The sequence below is a fragment of the Vigna unguiculata genome, chromosome 11 (genome assembly GCF_037176805.1).
Source record: "Vigna unguiculata cultivar grain cowpea cultivar isolate G323 ecotype 2 chromosome 11, ASM3717680v1, whole genome shotgun sequence".
Classification (NCBI taxonomy): Eukaryota; Viridiplantae; Streptophyta; class Magnoliopsida; order Fabales; family Fabaceae; genus Vigna; species Vigna unguiculata.
In genome coordinates, this window is record NC_140802.1 from 38,722,188 (window position 1) to 38,745,649 (window position 23,462).

The 23,462-nt window shown below is 29.1% G+C and overlaps 1 protein-coding gene across 2 annotated transcripts; it reads left to right on the plus strand.

Annotated features, from left to right (window-relative positions):
• The first annotated feature begins 603 nt into the window (after positions 1 to 603).
• LOC114168918 (putative axial regulator YABBY 2) lies at positions 604 to 7,486 on the plus strand. Of its 2 annotated transcripts, none has more exons than XM_028053897.2 (6): positions 604 to 796; positions 3,091 to 3,210; positions 3,443 to 3,566; positions 4,554 to 4,602; positions 5,137 to 5,212; positions 7,180 to 7,486. In XM_028053897.2, exons 1-6 carry the CDS (start codon positions 725 to 727, stop codon positions 7,282 to 7,284), a joined length of 546 nt encoding a protein of 181 aa, XP_027909698.1. In that variant the 5' UTR covers positions 604 to 724; the 3' UTR covers positions 7,285 to 7,486. The 2 variants fall into 2 exon arrangements, with proteins under 2 accessions (XP_027909698.1, XP_027909697.1); XM_028053896.2 differs by having other exon boundaries at positions 606 to 796; positions 3,437 to 3,566.
• Positions 7,487 to 23,462: the final 15,976 nt, after the last annotated feature.

Consider the following 23,462-nt stretch of genomic DNA (forward strand, 5'->3'; position numbering starts at 1 on the left):
GGTTAGCTAGGTATCTATCTATCAATCTATGACCGTCAACAAACGTAGAAAAGAAAAGCGTTCAACTCTTTGAAAAGAAAAGAAGTAAAATGAAACCCTACGAATTGTTGTTTGCGATCCTAAACTACCCACTTTCATTCCCACACACAACAACCTTAATTACAGATGAACAATGTTTTATTTTTTGTTTGTTATATTGAATTATGAATAATAGTTTATTGGTTTGGAACACATCCCTAAACATTCATTCCAGATTTCTAAGCATTGATAGCTCGCCCCCCTCGTCCGCTACAGAAAGCCAGTATGGTTAGAGATGGGTCACTCCCACCCACTCATTCTCTCAATCATAACACAAACACATCTTCACACCCACTCTCTCATCGCACGTGTCACTCACACGCGCACACTTCCCATAATCCATCTTTTCTTCCTAAATCAAATACCACTAACCCCACCCCACTCCCCGACCACACCACACTAGTCCCATCTTAACCTATGTCCAAACTCTCTCTCTATCTCTTCTTAAATAAACACAACAATAATAATAAGTAAATAAATTATTTATTTTTTATTTGTTTATTTATTTTCTCTTCCTTCCGCGTCTTCTGTAAATCCTTGATGATCATGTTCACTTTTCTTTCAGCCAAGTGATTCTCTCCCCCGTGATCTGCCTATAAATCCACCAAGCACACACTCAAAGGACACAGTCACATATAGATAAAAAATGTCAATGGAAATGATGGCAACGGAACGTGTTTGTTATGTTCACTGCAACTTCTGCAACACCATTCTAGCGGTACAGAACTCTCTTTCTCTCTTTCTCTCTCTCTCTGTCTATCTCTCTATCTATATCTATCTATGTATCTATGTATCTATGTCTGTCTTTCTCTTTCTTTCTTTCTTTCTTCCGTTTGGTTATTTGTTTCCATACTCTTCTAAGCTTTCTGTTGCGCCACGCCCTTCACCAGCTAATTTGGCAACTTGGGTTTTCTCTAATTTCTTTAATCGATCGAGATCGTGAGATGATACAAGAGCCAGGAATAAAGAAAAAGCGCTTCTGGGTACCCATCAAAAAGCGAAATTCAGTTCAGACCTAATCAGAATGCATGTCTCTCTCTCTCTGTGTATACATATATATTATATAAATGGATGAAAACTTAACTGTTGGAAAGCATGCAGCAGAAATACCCCAATTTATACATAAGGGTAACTTAATTCCCGGGGAAACACTCCAATCTATGACTTAAGTGAATTAATTTGGTAAATGGGGTGGTCTTTTTGTACCAAGGATTTCACTGCTATCTTATATTTTATGAGAAAGTGTAACTGGGTTTTGCTCCCTAACCTCTACCTTGATATGAGTGGTGCTAGTTTGGTCAGCGGCAAGAGATATATATATATATGTATATATGTATATATATATATATATATATATATTTATATATTTATATATATTTATATATGCAGCCAAAGTAATAGCAGAAAGTCATGAAATTAAATAATTGAAACCCCTACCCGTACCTAACAACACAATTGTGAGAAATAAAGGAATTTTGTGAGTCAGAAGTGGAAGAAATTTTGAGATGCTTATTATTAAAATGCGTACACAGGCACAGCCTTGAGATCTATATACTAGGGTTATTCACAGGTGTTAGGGTTCCCCTCTTTTGTTTAACAATAATAATAATTTTTTTATTTTTGGCAGAAGAGTAAAAACAGCAACATGTATATGCATATATGATATATGATCTCGTTTGCTATATGGTATTATTTTTTTTTTCTTTGTTGGTTTGTGTACTTGTTTGCTAAATTAACACGGCTCAGAAAATTAAATCTGAACACAACAAATCCATGTGATGGTACGCAGTGCAGTTTCTCTCTCCTCAGTCTTTGATTTGATCCCTTAATTGCCTTTCTGTGGCGATGAGGGTGAAGCATCATATCGTCTTTTATGATATCGTATATATCATCAAGTTTTTTCACGGTTTCAGGCTTGTTGGTAGCCTTAAGTACAGAGGCAGTGTCCTCTCTTTGTTTCTACAAGAACTTGTGGGGATTCTGATAAATTCATATTTCAGCACCAGAAGAAGCTATATCACATCATATCATATGCCCTCTTTCCTTTTCTCAAATATTTCTTGTTACTTTCTTTTGTTTCTCTCCTTTCATGATAGCATGTTGAAATTATAATTACCCCTTTTGAGAAAGCATTCTCTTTCCTTCTCTCCTTCTGAGATGAGATGTTACCAACCATGGCCTAAAGGGCTAATCTGCTTCATGATGATACATCACTCTCCTCTGGTGGCAAGCACTAGTGGTTAACGGTGGTGTAGCCCTTCAAGGCCTTGATGGTTTCCGTTCCAGTCAAGTCGTTTTCACCCTCTCTCTCTTTCCTCCACTCTATGTGCAACAATTTCTATCTTTTATCATCTTGCCTTGTAGTGTCAGCAAAAAGTGATGCGCACCCACAACAAGGGGACATTGTGAGAGACTGAGAGTACTGAATTTTAAATCGCCCCTTGTCAGGTTCAGAGCGTTGCTGCTATTATATGGATGTATTGAATGTGCCACACCACACCACACTCTCCCTAGCTGGACACTGCGCACACCCCCCCTTAAAAGTATACCTCTCTCAGAATGAATGAGAAAAGATTGCTGCATTCGCTTCCCTCTCTAGCTTATTTATCATCCTCTTTCTTCTGGCAGCTATGCATTTTGTCTTTTTCTCTGCTCATTTTTCATTGCAGTGCTGCATGGTGTGCTTTGGAAGCACCTTTCTTGGGAATGTGAAACCTTCACTTATCCTATACATGTATAAACGTTAACCTCTTTTCACAATGTGAACACCCGTATATTTATATATGTATGTATTTATTTATATAGACATACATATATATATAAGTCTGTCCATCAGCTCTTGTTTTTTATCAAAATTATGCAGCTTTAAGCTGCTGGTTTTCATTGATGAATGCATGTTTTACTGTATGCATATAAGTGAAGAGGGTGTTCTTATACTCACTTTTCTACTTTATATTGTGTTTATATTTTGTAAATGTAATCATTATGTATTTGAAAATGGGGTATTGGCAGGTTAGTGTTCCATACAGCAGTTTGCTAACCATAGTGACGGTTAGATGTGGACATTGTGCTAATTTGCTATCAGTTAACATGGGAGCGTCCCTTCAACCATTTCCTCCACAAGACCCTCAGGTGTGTGTGTGTATATATATATATATATATATATATTCATATATATTTCAGACTGTTTTGGTCAATTCCCTCTTTCTGACGCCATGGGCAACCATAAATGAGATATATAATATAATTTCTTTATACTTGAAGCAAAAAAAAGAAGAAAAAAGCCTGCTGGTTTTGCAATGAATAAGTACTGTGTGATCCTTTATTAATTCTTCTGTGTAATCTGTTGCTAATGAAGTCACAGAAACCGCACCTAAGCTTTGAAGAACCAAGCAGCAAGGAACTGGGATCCTCATCTTCAAAATGTAACAAAATAGCGCCATTTGAGACAGTAGAGCATGAACAGCCAAGGATTCCTCCCATTCGTCGTGAGTATACATTCTGACATTTCATCGATTAATTTGTCTCCTTTTGGTATCTGCTTTTGGACTGTATCCTATTTGGCCTAAATCTGAATGAACAAAAAGGCAACATGTATAACTAGATGAGGAACTTTTTAATATCAGTGACAAGTTTTAATAATTAAGGATGAAAAAGACTCAAACCACTCTCTCCATAGCAGCTGAAGCTAATTTAATACAAGCAACAGCAGAGCAGAACAACCTCATCATTGAGGGCCACTAGTCATAAAAACAAGTTTTTCCATTTTTTCAGAGAGTCGGCGTCCATCTGAGTAACCAGTTTTTATGTGCCCAATTGGGGCATCTTGTTTTCTCCATCAATTTTAATGGCCCCCTCTAAGATGGTGACCTCACGTAACAAAAATTGACCCATCCTTAATTCATTGCTGTCATGCCATGCCCTAGAACAAGAACAAGGACTTGTGTATATTATATCTCACACACACCTTTATGTGCAATTATCCACGTGTAATTTCATTTTACAGTCACAGATTCCTTTCACCATTATATAATAACAGCTCACCGTGGTAATTATATTGATACTTGCAAGAAAAAAAGTAGTAAGAGGTAGCAGTACTTAAGTTATGTAGCGGTCGATTTTGTCGCTGTGAGTGAACTGTACAAAGCAATGAGGACAAAAACTGTTTCAGAAATAAGAAAGAAAACCCAATGGACTCTTGGATAAACAATGGAAATTTCAATGCTATTTGAATGCTAGAGCATATAATTGAATGGTCCTCTACAACTCAGTTCTACAGCTTCAGTCTGTCTCAGGAATTTGGCCTTTCGTGTGAAAAATTCTATATCTCAACCTGTTTTTTCTGTTGCTGAATCTGTGATGTCAATTTTTTAGGTTACAGATCTAGTGCAAATTGATTATTCACTCTACTAATTTTTCTCTAACATCTCGTTATTTAAAATTTCTAATATAATCTTCTCATGATTGTTCAACAGCCACAGAAAAGAGACATCGTGTGCCTTCTGCTTATAATCGGTTCATTAAGTAAGTAGTCTTCCAAATCAACTTCTTGCTTCTCTCTGATTTCTGTGTTATTATATAGGATTTGATTAAGGGTAGAAATTATCATTATCATCATTCTCAGAGATAATTATACAGGATTTCCTTAAATTTAGTGTTAATTACATTTATACTTTTTTTTTTTTACTTTTACTTCTACTTTTTGTTCACATTATAAAAATAAAAATGACTTGCGCAACGGTTTAAATATTTTAAAATAAATAAACTTATTATATTGAACAATTTTTCATCCATTGATAACATATTAACATTACATTATTAATTCTAAAAAATAGTATTTATAAAGATAACAGGAAAGACGTGTAATTACTAAAGAAAGAAGCAAGCATTATTAATTTCAAGCGAAAGTATTAAAACTTCATTTTGTATTCAAGGAATAAAGATTATTCAAATCTCTTAATTCTAAAGTAATGTTTTTGGGGCATTAAAAAATAGAGTAGAGATGATTCCATTGAGTAAAAACAAATGGCAAGTCTTTTCAAGTGTCTGAATTTGCAGGGAGGAAATCCAGAGGATTAAGGCTAGTAATCCAGATATCAGTCACAGGGAGGCTTTCAGCTCCGCAGCAAAAAATGTGAGTTTAATCTTAATTACTACATTAATCAATATATATCATTCTGTGATCCACACAACTGCATGCTGCACTTTTCTACATTTTTTCATGTTTTTTGGAGCCACTTCTGTCAGTTTACGGACACCCTTGTCTCTTCTATAAACTTCTTGCTCAAGGTCACAATCCAATATTCCTACGGTTATTTGCAAACATATGTTTCCAAAGTAATCATCTAGCTTGAGGGTATCTGGAGAAATCACATTCTTTAATTGGTTTAGAACCCCGGCAACATTCTATTTTATGTTATAGTGCATAAATAAAATTAAAACCCTTGAATGTTGAGTTAGGAAATCATGCCATATAATATATATATATATATATATATATATATATATATATATATATATATATATATATATATATATATATATATATATATATATATATATATAAAAGATAAGATGACAAAATAAAACATAACATCTTTTGAATTACATTAACTTATTGTTATAAAGTAAAATTTAACTCTTTCAAACCTTTAATATAAGTTGTATCTGCACTTAAATGGTGGTTTGAGATCCAAAATCATGTTCAAATAACACAATCTTTTGATTGCATATATTTTGTTGTGTGAAATTCAGTAAATACCACAAATTAGTATTTTTAAATATATATATATATATATATATATATATATATATATATATATATATATATATATATATATATATATAATGCACACGGTTTGTAAACATATTTTTTTATCAATAAATGAATAGATACATAATACATATAATATGATCTTTTAAAAAAAATGCACATGTTTGTAAACATACTTTTAAATAGTAAAATGATTTATATATATATATATATAAATATATATATATATATATATATATATATATATATATATATATATATATATTTTGAAAAGGTTGATAAGCATTTAATATATAACTAAAAAGAGAATAAAAGTGATAGATTTATAAAATATATAATGTGATAAGAAAAAAAAAGATAAAAAGCAATAAATATATAATAAGTCTACATGTATATTTGATCTTATCACAAGGAGACTCTGAAGTTAAAGAAAAACAACTAATCTAATTTACTATTTACTAGATCGCATTCAATATGTATGAGAGTTATCTTTAGAGACATTAATAGTTTTGTAGCTAAAAAAACTGAGAGTATCTAGATTTGAAACTCTCCCTTCCTTGAATTTTATATATATATATATATATATATATTTTGGTCACATAAAACATGAAATGCCGATTAAAAAGACATACAACATGAGATTAGCCAGTCCTGTAGAGAGAAAGTTTACAAAAACTGATGTATTAGAAAAGGGATGTGAATCAACATTTTTGTGAGAGGAATATGTTTAAGCATTTGATTGTGTAACTATGTTCATTATCATAAAACCATATAAAATCTTTTTTAAAATACCTACAAGCAGTCAAATGTGAGGTTAAGTTTGATAGGCCATAGCCACTTTCTTAACCCTAACACATGCTGTAACCAGTGTCACTTGTCTACTTCGTCTACATGTCTACATGTGATTCCATCACTCTCATATGTACTACACTGCGCTCTTTTGAACTCTCTTATTTTTCCTATGTGCCATAGCATGTTTTTCACCGCATTTTATTTTTGACGCTACACCCTTCAAAATGACCATGCCTGTTTGTTCAAAATTATACATGTTAATTTGTATAAAAACAGTACAAGCATCACAGACACTAGAATTCCCAGAAAAAAAAAAAAAAAAAAAAAACCCTCACTTTATCCATCACAGCTAATCTCATTGAAAGATATATACAGGAAAATAAACTAATAAAATGGATCTGAAAGTTTTCTAAAGACTAATAAGTGAAAATCTGTTTAAATTTTTGAAGTTAACTTTGGAGTATATATGACATAAAAGAGCAGTGTATTGTTATGAAAATTGTGTTTATGAAGAGTGGGTTTATATGTGTACGCAGTGGGCACATTTCCCTCACATTCACTTTGGGTTAAAGCTGGATGGTAACAGTGAAGGAAAGTTGGAGCAGGGAGAAGGTGGTGAAAAGACCAATGGATTCTACTGATATAAATGGAAGCCTGTGAGTATGAGCTTGTTTTTTTCATGCTTGACCTAAATCAGTGAAAATGAGGTTGATCAAATTTCCCAATCGTACAACTGGATGGGAGATTCCTGCAAATTAACCTCACCCTCTCTTTCTCTCTCTCACCAATGTTTAATAGTACATGTATTGCCATTTTCTATATATATATCTCCTTGTTATGAAATGATTGCCATTCTTGTGATTGCATTTATTGTGTTGAATTTCAGCAGTCCTTAAGTAAGCAACACCTTCCTCTCTCTATATATCATAATGATGATGTTCCTTCACTCATCATCATAATATCTAGTGTTTGAGTGTGTTTTAAATCTCTCTTACATAAAGAGAAAACATGTTTACATTTATGTACCGTTTAATTAAATGATTTATTCTTTTTGTGACAACCCCTAAGCCTTCACCCTCTCATAGGACCACATGAACACCTTTTTCTTCTGAGTTTTTGGGTACATAGTGCTTGCTCCCGAGGGTCTCTTTTTTACCCACCTTTCATGGTAGTTGCTTGAGTAAATTAAAGAGTGTAATGTTACATTTCTTGGTCTTTAATGGGTTCCTCTTTTCTTCTTCTTTCTTTCTATTTTTCTTCCTGGACCATTTTGTTCAGTTAATGGAGTACAGCCCTATTAAAAGAGCAACATGTAGTGCAGGTTCTGCATGCATGATCACCTGCCACACTCGCAGAACTCAGTTTGTTTTTAAGCTTCTAAGTAAAAGGGAATTGTATAGAAAGCAGTGAGCCAAACACTCTATCTCCTCATAAATTCAAACCACTCTCCAACTTCAATAAACTATGATAAAGCAAAAATATGAACTAAGCTAAGAAAATAGGTTGCAAAAGAACAAACTTACATAGTTAATCCTTTAGAATCATATTCTGTCATTTAAAAGATTGTAATATATCAACATTTTCTTTATATATCAACATGGCCATGCAGCTCTAAGCAAGAATATCAGATAAATCTTTCTCAAAGTACAGAAAAAATGATGAAATTCTTTAATAATATATCAAACTATTTGTTTTAATAATTAAAATATGTCAGTCATTTCAATCAGTAAATAAATGTATGAACCCAGTTAGTTGGGGTTCATTGATGTACATATCTGTTGCCTTTATATGTATTTCTGTATTACCAGATTAGCTTCATTTTCATCTTCTACTTTTATATTATATATAGAAAGAAAGAGACTTGAATTTTGATACTCTATCATTAATGTAAAAGTATCATCATTTTACATATGATTTTCAAAATAAATATTACAGAAAGTAATAAATAATTACATGCTTTATGTACGTGTGTGTATTTTTGTGACAATAAACTATAACTACATTTCTTATGCATACGGTGAAAAATTAATGACCTGGAAGCGAAGCTTTCATTATAAGAATATATGTACTATTTGATATTAATTATTACAATAATTTTTGTATTAAAATTTATTTATATACGTAACCCAAACAAAAACTGTATATAAATACTGAATATTAAAAATGAAACATTAATGTTGTAAGTATTTCTCTCCTTTTTAGGGTTACAGCTAACAAAATTTTTAATTGTAAATGTGTAAACAGTTCTGTGTTTTCATAAAGTTTTGTTTAAATTCGTCAAAAATGAATTATGTATTTTTTTAAAGAAATTTTTGTCATTTTATTTGAACATTTTTTATTTTTCATGATCTGTTGTTTGTAAAAGACTTTTTCAACTAATAAAATTTACTTAAAAATTTTAGATTGTAATTATGATTGTTATAAAAAGTATAGAATTGATAATTCAATTACAAACAACAATGTACTGTAAACTATGAATTTTACCTTAAAAAATCATATTAACAATAGTTTTTAATCAATTTGGAAAATATAATTTCTGTACATTGTCCATATACACTTATTAAACTCTCATAAGAAAAATTCACTAATCTTAGGCCACCTGTATTGAAGGTACTTTCATTCATTTCGCAGAACCTATTAAGAATGTGAGAAGCAGCAGTTGGTTTATCAAACACTAATAAGAAAATTTAGCAAGTAAATGTACCTGTATAGATTATGCAGTAAAGAAAGCAATGAGAAGAAGGGTGTGATACAATTAATCTGCAAAGTGTTGAAAGGCGCGTGAGTGATAAACCGAAGCAGAAGATTGGAGGGTAGCTGCAGAAAGAGTGTGTTTTGTTTTGTTTTGTTGTGTCGTTGGGAGTGTGTTTCCATTATGAAAAACTACTATTGGTTGAGTCATGGTGACGTGACGTATAAGGTTAGACACAGTAGAGGGGGTGGCTATATATGGTTAAGACATGCATGGTGGTTTGAAATGGTAGTGTTGGAGCATGATGATGGTTGATTGACACGTGAGAGAGAATGAATGGTTTAAGAGTGTTAATTAAGAAAGAGTTTAAGACATTATAAGCAGCATGCATAATGGTGGTGTGGTGTTTGTCTGGTGGGAAGAGGTCAAAGGTAGAGAATCTGAGAGGTCAAATCAAGGAGGTTGGTGGGGTTAATTGTCTGATAGATGGATGGATGGATGTGTGACTTCACTTTATCTTTCTCTGCACAAAACAATAAATGGATGTCTCTCACCCAAACCTATTCACACTGTCATGTCACTTGCATACACCTTTCCTCTTCCCACCAACAACCCTAATCCTCTCTTTCTTCTCACCAAAACTCATTCATCTAAACTACCTCTCCCATTTCTTTCATAAACCATATCAAAAATTATTTTCTTCTTATAAATATGTTTTTAGGAGGGAAATTGGAAGTTATTTCCGTTTTAAATTTTAAAAATTTTTGGTATTTTGAATTTTAAAAGTGAATAGATATAATTTTTTTAATTTATTTTATTTGAAATTAATATTTGAATTCTTTATATTATTTGATGCATTTCAATTTAAATGTGAGTTTAGAATATCAGTTAACATGTTAAAAAAACTTCACGTAATAAAATTAAAGAATTTTATCTATTCATTTATAATTATTGAAAACTTAATTGTCACACGGTGTTTTAGAACTAGGAGTAATTTATTTATTTAGAGAATTTGAAAATTTTTCGAATGAATTTACATGTTTGGACGAAGAAACTAAACAAAAATTGAAATTGAAAAATTTTAAGTATTTTAAATAACTAAAATAGTAAAATTTGAAATTCACTTAAAAAAAGGAAATTGAAATTCTTTAAGTTGTGGAATTATTCATTATTTAGGACAAAAAAGTTCACAAATCCAAAAAGTCGAGTTGAGTCATGCAAAAGGTCAACATGACTCAGTTCTGACCAAAGATCGAGATGAGTCCACCCGAGTGGAAGGACAAGTCAAGCCCGCCCGGGTCGAAGATCGAGTCGAACCAGCCTAGGCAGAAGGTCTAAACGAGATGTTCCTGAGTTGAGTAAGCCTTGCCAAAATTCAAGTTAGGGCGATCCAGGTTGAAGATCGAGTTGAGTTGGCCTAAACAAAAGGTTTAAATTAATTTACTGTAGTTGAATGTTGAGTCGAGTAAACTTGGACCAAATCAGTTCGAATTGTCTATGTCAAATCGACCTAGGTCAAACTAGCTGAGATCGAGCTAAGTTAAGTTAGACTATAGAGTTGAATTTATCGTAAAATAGAAATTAAATTGCGTTATAAAAAAAATTAAAATATAAAATATTTCAATTAGTTCATCGAAATTAACTATTTAAAAAATTAAAATAATTCAATTCTTAAAATTGTGGAAATTCCTAGTCTAAATAAATGTCAAAGTTTTGTAAACACAAACAATTTCAATTTGCATTTCTCATCTGAATTTATACTAAAAATATATTTAATGCTTTCGTTTTAAAACACCACTGAATACTAAATTAGAAACGAATTTAAAAGTCTTTCTACTAGTAAAAAAGAACCTCTCTTTTATTTTATATAATCGATTTTGTTAACTCCAGTCTCACTTGTATTTTTTTTATCTTGTCTGAATTGATCTCTGTTATAATTTTAATATACTAAAAGTAGAAAATATATAAGATAAATTTATCTTATTATTTTTTTATAAAATTTTATTTCAGAAAATTAAAATATATTTGACAAATTTAACGATGGATTATTTTTCATTAGTTAAAATATATTCAAAACTATGTATTTAGTAAAATACACTCTCCCTACGTAAGATAGATATCTCAAATTACAGCTTACCTGAGAATTATTTTGAAAAGAAAGTGTTTTGAGAGTTTTCTTAAATTAAAGTTTTTCTTACAATTTTTTAAATATTTAATTTTGTCCAAACTATCTTTATTTATTTATTTAAATTAAATTTTAGTTTTCTTAAAAGAAGTTGTCAATATAATGTAACCTAATATGACAATATGAATTGTTATCAGTAAAACCTGATCGTATTTTAAAATACTTTTTATAAATGAAATAACAATACAATTTATACCTTTAAAAAGTATACATTATTTAGAAATTTTAATTATATATAATGATTTTTTACCTTTTTGGCTGCACATATTAAAATACTAGTAATCAATTTTACTCCATGTATCCTTATAGCGTAGATTTTTTTTTCATTGACAAAAAAATATATAAAACACTTGAAGTATTTTAATTTTTTTCACAAAAAAACTTTATACGACTCAAACATTGATAAATAAGTTAAAGGATACAAAATAAAAAATTATAAAAAAAGGTTGTGGAAGAAAAAATCGTTTTTTTTTCATATTCTATTATTTTAAGAAAACTTTAGAGAAATTAGTTAACTTCTTTTTGGAACATATTAAAACAACATGGATGCTTTTTATTAAACTTCAAAATTTCCTTATCAAACTCAACATTTTCCTTATATATTTTGTTTCCTATGAAAACATATGCTAGACAACTTTGCAAGGAATATTTGTTTTAGCCTCCATCATATACAAGTTAGGCTAATTTACTTTTTAGAGATGGCACCTCAATCTTAACTCTTTAGGAGTTCAATTCATATAAAAAATTGACACCATTTTCAATTTGAAAGTCAATAACTTTATGATTTTATTTTTATATAATATTTATCTTTAGACAATTATATTTTGACTACTAAATTTTGACAACTTTCTCTTACAATATGATGTGTCATTTTTTTAATGGTTTTAAAATATTGGGAATGAAAAATAAGAAAAATAGAAAACCATTCAGAAGATACCACATAAGGTTGTAAGAGAAAGTTGTCAAAATTTAGTAGTCAAAAAATAATTTTCATTATCTTTATTATTTTTTCTTGAGATGAGACTTAGAAACATATGACAATAATAAATAACTAACATAATAAATACATATAACAACATAATAACTAACATACTATAATATATTTATATACGTAATTAATTATGTTGTGCATATAAACAATAAATACATGTAACTAACATAAAATAAAAAGGGTATAACTAGTAATTACTGTAACACAAACTCCATTGAAGAAGGGCAAGAAGGTTTTGTTGCAGCAGTTGTGAGGGTTTGAGAGAGATGATGGAAGCGAGTGTGAAGACTGTAATTGTTGATTGCAATGAAAAAAGAGAAGTTAGAGATAAGAAATAAGAATGGAGGTACGTAAAGAGTGACAGCGAAAGTGGTGAGTGGGGGGAGATAAGAATAGGAAGATGGTGGAATTCCATAGCAAAAGTGGTGATGATTAAAGGAAGAAGATGATTCATTTCTTTATTCTGTTCACACCGAGTAGGCCACATGACATGTAACAAGACATGCAAAGTGACATTGATTCTACTCAAACATGTTTTCATTACAATGGTAACTCTGTACGATTCAAACATTACCTCATATGGCAAACTATCTATGCCCATCGCTCAAACTCATGGAAAGCTCAAAAAAACACCAAACCCTTTCGTCCACTCTCACATCACACTCAAAACCACTCCATTGTTTGCTTCAATCTCAAACTCCCAAACATTCACTGCATTAACTCAACATATCTTTAACTAACTCAAACTTAACTCCATTTTCGATGTTACTATGATTTATGTTGTGATGAATCTCTTCTATTGATTATCTCATTTTCTTGGTTAAGTTATGTGCTTTCTGTTATCTTAGAATGAAATTTACATCCTATTTGTACAACTCTATTTACGCAGAATAATCTGATGTGTTATCTGTAATAGAAGGAATTTTAAATGTAATAATGTAATTATGTCTTAATGTTTGTTATGATTTTAAGTTCATGTTACCTCTAATTAAAATCGTAAATTTAAGCTTAATTAATTGGATCCTATAAAATTAATTTTTAAGATAAGTTTACAACTTAAAAAATCGTTTTATCTCTAATTAATAGAAAATCTCTAACACACTCTCTCTTACGAAAACATATCGATTTCGTATGTAAAATTAAATATTAAATATTAACAAGTAATTCGATAAAAATTCAATAACGAATAAAATAACAAACAATAAATTTTACTAATAAAAACTTTAACTCAGCTCATACCATGTTAAACCTAATTCAACAAAAAAAAAAAAATGTCCTTAACTGCCTAACTTGCTTAATTGATGTACTGCAACTCCATGACTTTGTCAAGTAGTATCAAAGTGCCTCTAGATGAATTATAGCTACTGCAACTACAGGACTATCTGAATAAAGCAAAATTATAAAGAGAGGAATTGAAGATTTTGGTTGAATCAAGTAAATTGGGTATCATTCCTTCTAACGATTCAGATCTTAATTCCAAAATTACTATGTTTGTCACAAAAATATAATCAAGGAATACAAAATCAGATATAGATAAAAATATATTTTTTTTAATAAATTTTCATATAATAATAAATAATTGATAAATTTTGAGGTATCAATTTAACTGAGATATTAAAGTTTATAAATGTCTAACATAACTTTATTTGAAACAAAATTTGTAAATTTTTCAAAAGAAAAAAAAAACCCTCAATTGGTTTTAAAAGAATTAGTTAGTAATTTTGTCCCTTTGAGTTTGTCTTATATATGACTTTAGTTCATGTAGTTCAAACATGAATGAGAAGTTCCAATCTTTTAATTTATATCTTACCCAATTTTTTGGCATAAAATTATTTTGGTCCTAAATATATTTCAATATTCCGCTAGTGTAACTACATTAAAATCATATCAAACATTAAAAATAAAATTTAGAAGAACAGGTTAACAGATTTCATATATCAACTTAAGACATGATAATTTAACTCAAATCAAAATGTACAATATGATTCGTCGTGATGCATACATGCAACATTAATTTTATCAAAGGTTAGTTGTAAAAAACAGTAAAAATAAAGCGAATTACTCAATCTTAAAAGAACTACAAAGATCTACCCTGTGGAATTCTACAAAGTAAATTTAATCATAATTTTACAATAAAATTAGCAATCAATTTTAGAGTCTTTTTAATGTTATGTTCTTCTTCCCTTAACATATTAGATCATATCAATATCAAAAACCCAAACTGTTAACAGAAAAAACATTTAAAGTTGAAAAAAAGCATCAGCATTAACATACAAATGCAAAATAAGTTAATTCCTCTTTGAACTCTCCTAGTTCCTAGGAACATTAAAATAATCCAAAAAAAGAAAGTAGTTACAAGTAATAATGAAAGTTAGGAAAATCTCCAAAATCTTTAAAAATCTCTATTAGATTTTCAGAATTTCCTTTTTACCACGCTTTCCATTTCGTTCTTAATCTCTAATTCTCTTTATTTATTTCATTTATAAAGTCTACAATTTATAAATATCTTTGCAATGTAAAGAAACTAATTTTATTGTATATATAGTCATAGTCACAATAGTTGGCTTAATTACAACATTGCATGTGTCCTCATTTTTTTGTCCGTTCCGTTCCTTACAAAATAATGTGACCCAAATAAGATACGGGATTATTTTCTTTCAGGCCTTTTTCTTCTCTATTTTTCCTTTTACAGAATAAGAACTTAACAAATTAAATACTTGCCCTTTGTCATAAATATTAAAAGGTATATATTCTTTTTTTTTATAAGTTTATATTCTTCTGTATAATTTAGTAAATTAATTTTATCCATTTAATGATAAAAAACGTTTTGGTCACCAAAATCATATTTTTGACAAAAAAAAAATTAAGTCTTTTCGTCCACTTACCAAAAAGTACCAAGCAAATTCTGACAAATTACGTTCTGTTTTTTAATCCATATATTTGAAAAAGGTTTGACAACTCTTACAAAAATTTATTATAAATTTATACTTTATATTATTTGCTCTAAATAATACAATTACAAAATTATCTTTGATTATTAAATGTTACTTTTCAAAAAGAATTATTAAATAGTGATAATTGGCGGGAATTCTTTTTCCAATCTGAAAAGTCATATTTTATAAAGACAATTTGATTTTCTTCTATCTAAGTTTAGACCTCCCATTTTCTAAAATTAAAAACAGAAAACAAAACAAAAAATGTAAACGTCCTTTCAAAAGTTTTGTTTTCAACAAACATTGGCACGTGCAGCAAAGGGAAAATGCATTGAAAAGTTATCACAATTGACCAATAAGATTAATAAACATGGTTGATGTTTTCTTCATTTTAAAAAGCTCATTTTTTTTTCTAGAAGAACCGATGGCACATATATTATAAAAAAAAAGTTTATTGAAACATATTAACTAATGTAACATGATGATGAGAGTTTTAAATTTGAAATGTGAACCTTGTATAATAAATACTCTATAATATCTTAATAAGAATAAAAACATATTTCGTTACGTAATTAATTATTTTTTTTTTCAAATTATAAACATTAAAACATAAAAGTATAGATTTTATAAAACTATTAGAGCGAAACTTGCAAAAGAAGCTTTAAAATTTACAATTATATCACATTGTCATTTACTTTTAATTTATAATTATGTGACCATGTCATTTATGGGCTGAATCGATTATAATTAGCATAATAAATCGTCATAAAAGAAATTTCTTTAAATTAATATTTGTTTTCCTTTTTATGATCTTGTTATAATCACAAAACATAAATCATAATTTTATCAAATGAAATAATTTTTAGATTATATTTCGTTCTTTTTTATTTATTTTTTAACATTGTTGCTTAATTTTTGTCGTGAAATAATGTTTAGTATCAATTTTTAATGTTCAATAGTTTAGAAGGTAAAATGAAAAACCATTTTATTTTATATTTCTATGGTTTTTAGTTTTGTTTTATTTGAAAAACTTTTTTTTTCTACACAAAATTTTATTTTCTTTTTTTAATTGATCTTGTTTTATAAATATGAAGGTCACTCAAATTATTGGAGTTATTCTAATTTTAAGACTTATGCAAATATAATTTCTTCCTTAAACTTTTGATAATGAAAAATATAAAATGTATTTTTTTTTACATTGAGTTCTTGATAATATCATGTGTTTTTTTCTTTGAATCTTATATTTTAATAAAAAAATTATTTAATTAACATTTAAGATAATATGAATATGAGTATCCACTACCCACCGGGAATAGAGATGAGACACAATTATCATACTCAAGAGAAATATGAATATATGCTATAAATTTTTATTTCGGAGAAGAAGACGAGTATAATCAAACTTACTCATCTCATCTTGTTGTCATTCTTTGTTCAGACATTCTTTTAAGTATCGAGTAAATTTAAATACATATTGTTAGAACACAATTTTTTTCATTTTGGATAATTCGGCGACTCAACTTTACTTAATTGAACCTAATAAATTGGAGTAAAATTTATATGAGCCAAAGTTAACTCAGTACATCTTATGAATTAAGTGACACATTTTTTATGTTGAACTAAAACTCAAGTAAATCCAACTAAATAATAATATTATTAAAATAATATTATAATTAAGATTTTGTTACACATTTTACTACAAATTTTGTTCGTCCCATAATTTCTACCGATCAATTCACATTATTCCCAAATTTCATGATCTAAGTCTAACTTAATACATCACAAAAATCCGATCATCCATAATCTAAAATCTACCTTAATACATCAAAATAAATCATCATCCATGACCTAAAACTTAACATATAACATATTGTACACGCAAATTTTACACTTTTTTGTCACCAATAACATATGTACCGATATGAGACAATTAAATTGGCTCAGTTCATTTAAAAAAATAAAACAAAAAATAGAAAGAAAACAAAACACTTTTATTATCACAATCAACATGAGAATAACAAACCAAAATACATATAGTTACCATATGGATGACATACTCTCTTTTCAAAAAATGTGCAACACTCTTTTTTTTCCACTATTTTCAAAGGAATCTTAAGAGGATGAAATTTCTAACATTCTCCTCATTGTTCTTCATGTCCACGGTAACAATTTACCCATTTTGTGTTATTATTTCTTCACATACAAAGCTCGCTAAGTGGAAGTAATGAAGAAAAGTCATAACTTTCATGAAAATCCTACCTTGTAATACGGACATTCATAATAAATTTGAAAACTTGATTGTTGAATTGCCTCCAACAAAACATCATGTCTCACTTACCATTTCATGTGGTCAACATGTAATTTAGGTCACATTTTATTTATCATGGCAATGTTACCTTCTAATTGATGCATTGTTTAAATTAAATTTTACCTATCATAGTACATGTTAAAATAAGTTGGGGTGCAACTGAAAATATGAGCATAGTTGAATATATGCAATTAGGTCTTAATATAACCATTATTAAGTTTATTTTATTTGATGTGACGGTTGCGATAACACCATTAAGGTATTTGAGGTATTGCTCGCTTTAGAGCCTTAAACTCTTCTCATGATTTTGTATTTAAAAGACTATTCGAAAGGTTGAAAGAGAAAATTATGTTATCTCAACGGACTTCAGATTGAATATTAACATCGTCTGTGTAGACGAAAACTCTCATAACCCTCAATTGAATGGCTCGTGATAAAGAATCTTTACGTGAGACGAATTTGAGGACAAATTCTCTTTAAGAATGAGGGTATGATAGAAGACTATCTCCTAAACTTCAACTGGTATGAATTTGAGGATAAATTCACTTCAAGAAGAAGGGAATGATAGAGAACTATCCCAAGATTATATACAAGAAGAACTTGAAGATGAACCTTTGGTTTTTCTTTTAGAAATTAGTTATATTCTATGGTTTTGGGCTTTGAGCTTTCTTTTATAAATTAGTTTATGCTTTTATGTTTTGGGCTTGAGTCTTCTTGTAGGGTTTTCAGGTTTTCTTAAACTTATGTGCATATAAATAGAGGTACCAAAAACTGATGTGCACACTTTTAGCCATATATTGAATTTAATCTCATTAAAGAGAGGATTCTCTTTGTTATTGGCTTAGGCATCCGATTCTTATCAAAGATTAACATCTTTGTGACAAATCTTCACTTGACTTATCAATCTGTTATATTGTAGCATCCTCCATCTCTATCTTATTCTGCGTTCTTCTCTGATTTATTCGTGTCGTGCTAATTGAAGATTCAAATTTAGATATGATCATATTCTTTCCTGGATAGGATCGTATCAGCTCATTTTGGTACACCTAATAGTCTCACATCTGAGACATTGTACGCTTTAGAACATGAAACTCCTATCACAATTTTATCTTTAAAATATATTTCTGACTTGGAAATCCTATATTGAGTGTACCAAAAGAATTCTAATAATTGAGTGTATATTTTTAAAATATGAAATTCTTTAAATATTAAACAATGTAGTTGTTTTTAAAAAATTATTATAAAAATAACAAAATGACCAAAATCTGAAAAAGAAATATTAAAGTTGACTAAATTACTTTGTTTGAAATCTCTCACAAAAATATTTTTTTTAAAAAGCATAAATTACCTTCTGCCTTTCTGTAGCAATATAAATCTATGGAAAGTAATTCTTAAATCACTTTATATCAGAAGCACTTGTTTTTACTACATAACAGACAGGCCATTATTATAGTGAGAACAAAAATTACCTTCGAATAATACAAAACTATTTTTTGAAAAGCATAAATTAGATTCTGCTCTTCTATAAAAATAACTCTCTGAAAAGTAATTCTTAAATCATTGTATACCAGAAGCACTTTCTTTTTTTCGACATAACAAACAGGCCATTGTATATTAAATAAGTGGTTTCTGAGAGTGTTGTTCTTTAACTGAAGTAGCACAAGTGGCTTCTTCTATATCTAGTTTCATCATCTTTGTCTCATTTAAACTTTACTTCATATTCCCCAGTCAGTTACATATAAATTATTATATATCTGTGAACAAGATAAGTGAATGACAAAGACAAATTCATGAATGTCTAAATAATCCTAAGTCCTATCAATGAGTGGTCCCTCCCTTAAGGCTGTCTCAAGTACTTCTGCCACAGCTTAACACCAATATGGAAATGTGGTCCATGATGCTCAAAACTAACAAATGTCAGACATTATGTTACTTTACTACTGCTAAAATCCTGTGCTTCTGTAATCACACCAAAATCTTGTTTCTTCTTTTCTCCCTCAACATGTCCTTCAATTTCCTTATTCTGGTTTTGTAATCAACAAATTTATGCTTCAATCTGTTGAAGGGCTTTCCTGTTTAATCTTTCTCCTGCATACATTCATCTTCTAGTGTTAATAATGTGAATAACAGAAGAATCTGCTACTTTTGTTAGGTATATAATGCAGGGCGCCATATATTGTTTATATGCTTTGTAATAATGATAATGGTGATAATAATAATAATAGTAACAAGGTCTTATCTAATCAGCTACATGAATTTTACAGTGTGATTGTCGGAGTTAAAAATCAAAGCTTTAAGAATATTATTTATCATAAGATGTATCAGGACAATTTCATCAAAGTTTATTTTGGGCTCAATTTTGTCTTCTGGTCTTGTTAGGAGATCTTTTCGGGAAATAACAGTGATACATGAGTCTATCTCACATAGATCTCATTTTTAACCTAAAATCTTATGTTAGATTCTCATGATAAGATGGATTTGAAAGTGTGAAAATAAATTTTAATAAATTTATATGGATGAATGTGTGTTTTTTTGAATGAATTTAAAAGTTGGAGTGAATGAATTTAGAGATGAATTTTATGAAAGCTAATGAATGATTTGAATGATGTGATGGATTAAAAAAAAGTTTTAATAAATAGAATTTGTAAATAAAAAAAATACGCTTGATGATAAAAGTAAAATTAAATTATTATTATTGGATGAGTTAAAAATATTAAAATTTAATAATTATTATTTAATAAATTGTAAAAAAAATAATGCAATTAGAAAATTAACGATTACAGTTTAGTTTAGTATGAATGGGGAAAAATTTATTTTATGAGTGAAATTAAAAATTTTACTTATTTTTTGGTTTTCATGTTCAAAATATGTTGACATTGCACTATTCATTTCGTTTTTCTAAATTAGTGAAAAAGTTGTTGATGTTTTGTAATAAAAATTTAAATTGTTATTAGATTAAAATTAGGATATAATTAATTATGTTATATGTGATTAATTTTAAAAATTTGATCAATGGTACCTAATATGTGCACGAATCACCTTGTACAACAAGAAATGGAAGCTCAAAATTAAGCACACCACTATATATTTTATGTTCTTGCACCGGTGTGTTAATTGATTATTATTACACACACAACATCGGTTACGTAATCAATTATATTACCAAAGACAAAATATAACATTAGTTACATAATTGATGTCCCTAAACATGCAACACACACTCAATCCAAACGCATAGAACTTGCACATAGACTCACATGGAGCTTGCACCTCAGATTACCATGCTTCAACAATCTAGTAACAAAACGAAAACAAAACAACACGTGACAGGGTTATATATGTAAAATGGCACACTATCCCCATAAATCTTCTCAACCTTCGCAAGATGAGAGAATTGATCAATTTCGCTCTCCCATTTCCTCACAAACCACGCCAAAGGAACACGCTTCGTTTTCATAATCCATTTGAATATAGTTTCATATAAACACAATTTAAAAGTAATGAATTTATAAATCTTCTTTTTTATATGATGTTCAAATTTCTTATTTTATTTAATATGAAACTTTGACTCACATTTGGATTCTTAACGATTTTCCTTAAGTGAGAGTCCATTCACTCTCCATCTTAATGGGATACGTAATCTTTTAAAAATAAATTTATTAAGAAGATACAACACACTAGAATATGAGTTCAAACCACTATATTAATACCACCTCTAACCAAGATAATGACTTCAAGGATCTTCACTCATGTGTAGTACTCAACTTTATATTTTTTGCATGTGATCCTTGAGCTCACATTGAATTTTTGACATCAGTAACAATAATGTTAGTGAAGTTTTACGCTCTTAGTATTTGAATATATATATATATATATATAGGTACTCTAATATTATGTTCATATGTTTATGCTTTCAAAAACTCTTCTGAAAAAAAAAAAAAACATAGGCAGCTGCAGATTTTGTCTTCTCTGATATGCTGATGGGGTGAACATGGGTATTGAAAAGATGAACAGCACTTTTAGATGGACATGTCCTCTATAATGAGCACCTGGCAGCTTAAAGGAACATGTACGTAAGATTTGTCACTTCCATGCGCAATACAAGCTGACAGATCAAGATTATTATCTGCACAAAAATCAACATGTCTCCAGCTTGTTCTTCATGAAGTGACTATATATTGGAACCCCTTTTCATCAATTACCAAAACTCTCTGCTACTCTCCACTATCTAACTTCTCACTATAGCTTCACAATACCTAACATTACAGAAAACTGCACCTCAGAAAATACTAACACTGATTCACACAATGCACAAAGCTAGACTGTATAAACTTGATAGTAACAACTATTGTTGAAACTTGAAGTCAAGTAGTTAATTCTTCACAAAAAAATTGTAGACATGTTCTGTGTGTAAGACTCTAATATAAAGAACAAAATGAATATGAAATGCTTACACGACAATGTTTTCTTGCAAAAAGTGTCGTTTATTAAAAATACTTCTGCTGTATTGTTCATGATAGTCTAGTTACTGTGGCATCAATGACAGACTCCACATAAGCTCCATTAATGTACATTGACGAGTTACATTTGCATAAATTAATTGCATGCTAAAGTTTAAATGCATTACAAACGGGAAGTATAATATATTTAAATGAATGATAAGTATTTATAATCCTATTCAACTTTTCATTTTTTTTTAAAGGATAATGATATTTTTATCCATTTTTTTATCCATTTTAACACTAACACTCTAATTACCCTTAAATTATCATATCACATCACTAAAATAAATTAAAACAGATAGAAAAATTATATTTTGACAATCCTTTACTCATTGACGTGATTTAGTGTAGGTCATTGATTTTTTCAAAAGAAAAAAATAGTGGTACATTAATCAATGACGCATATTAAGCCACATTAGAAAATAAAGAATGAGAGTAAAAAAATGAAAGTCATAGTATCATTGTCCAAATAGATAATTGAAAGATAAATGAAATGGTGGAGTTAAAGTAAACTAATTTAAGTGAGTCAAAATATTTTATTATTTTTTTATATGCACAATTTACGATGTCATTTTCAAAATATACAAAAACAAAAGGTAATAAAGCATAGGAAACCACATGTGATATTGCATTGATTCTAAATAAGATCAAACTTCATGAATGGTTAAATCATACATAAAATTCACAGATGAAGATATAAATTTCAAAGCGAAAATATTTTCAAACAATCATGAGTCCTGGCCAAAAACTCACCTTGTAAGGTTAATGGAACAAAAATTAAATATTCGTAATTCAAGAATATATATACAAAGTTTACCTCAAATTATTTGAAAGACTTCAACGAGAAGTTAAGTTCTTTTTTCTAACTATAATTGTAAGCTTATAATGGTTATTCAGGGTCTCCAGCTCAAAAGTAGATCCTCTGAAAATTTTGCTATCTGTTTTCTTCTTGATAACTTAATTGTCCACTTAATCGGTAATCAGGCGCTTCAATCTCGTTATTAATTTCTTTTAAACCCACTTTTGTGATCCATCAACGTAACTTAGCTTGAATAGCAGCAGCGATAAATTTGCAAACTCGGTTTCAGTATAATCTAAACATCCAATCATTTCTAAGAGAATCTTTAATAATGCAAATGTCGTCGTGGTTGTCTTAATTTGATATAATATTTTATTTTATTTTATTTTTCTTCTCATTGAAACAAGTA

Excerpts from the sequence above, each read along its gene's own strand:
- LOC114168918 (XM_028053896.2), top strand. The coding sequence starts at position 725 with ATGTCAATGGAAATGATGGCAACGGAACGTGTTTGTTATGTTCACTGC. Across the intron at positions 3,211-3,436 it reads TTCCTCCACAAGACCCTCAG|TCACAGAAACCGCACCTAAG; the intron begins GTGTGTGTGTGT and ends TTGCTAATGAAG. Across the intron at positions 3,567-4,553 it reads AAGGATTCCTCCCATTCGTC|CCACAGAAAAGAGACATCGT; the intron begins GTGAGTATACAT and ends ATTGTTCAACAG.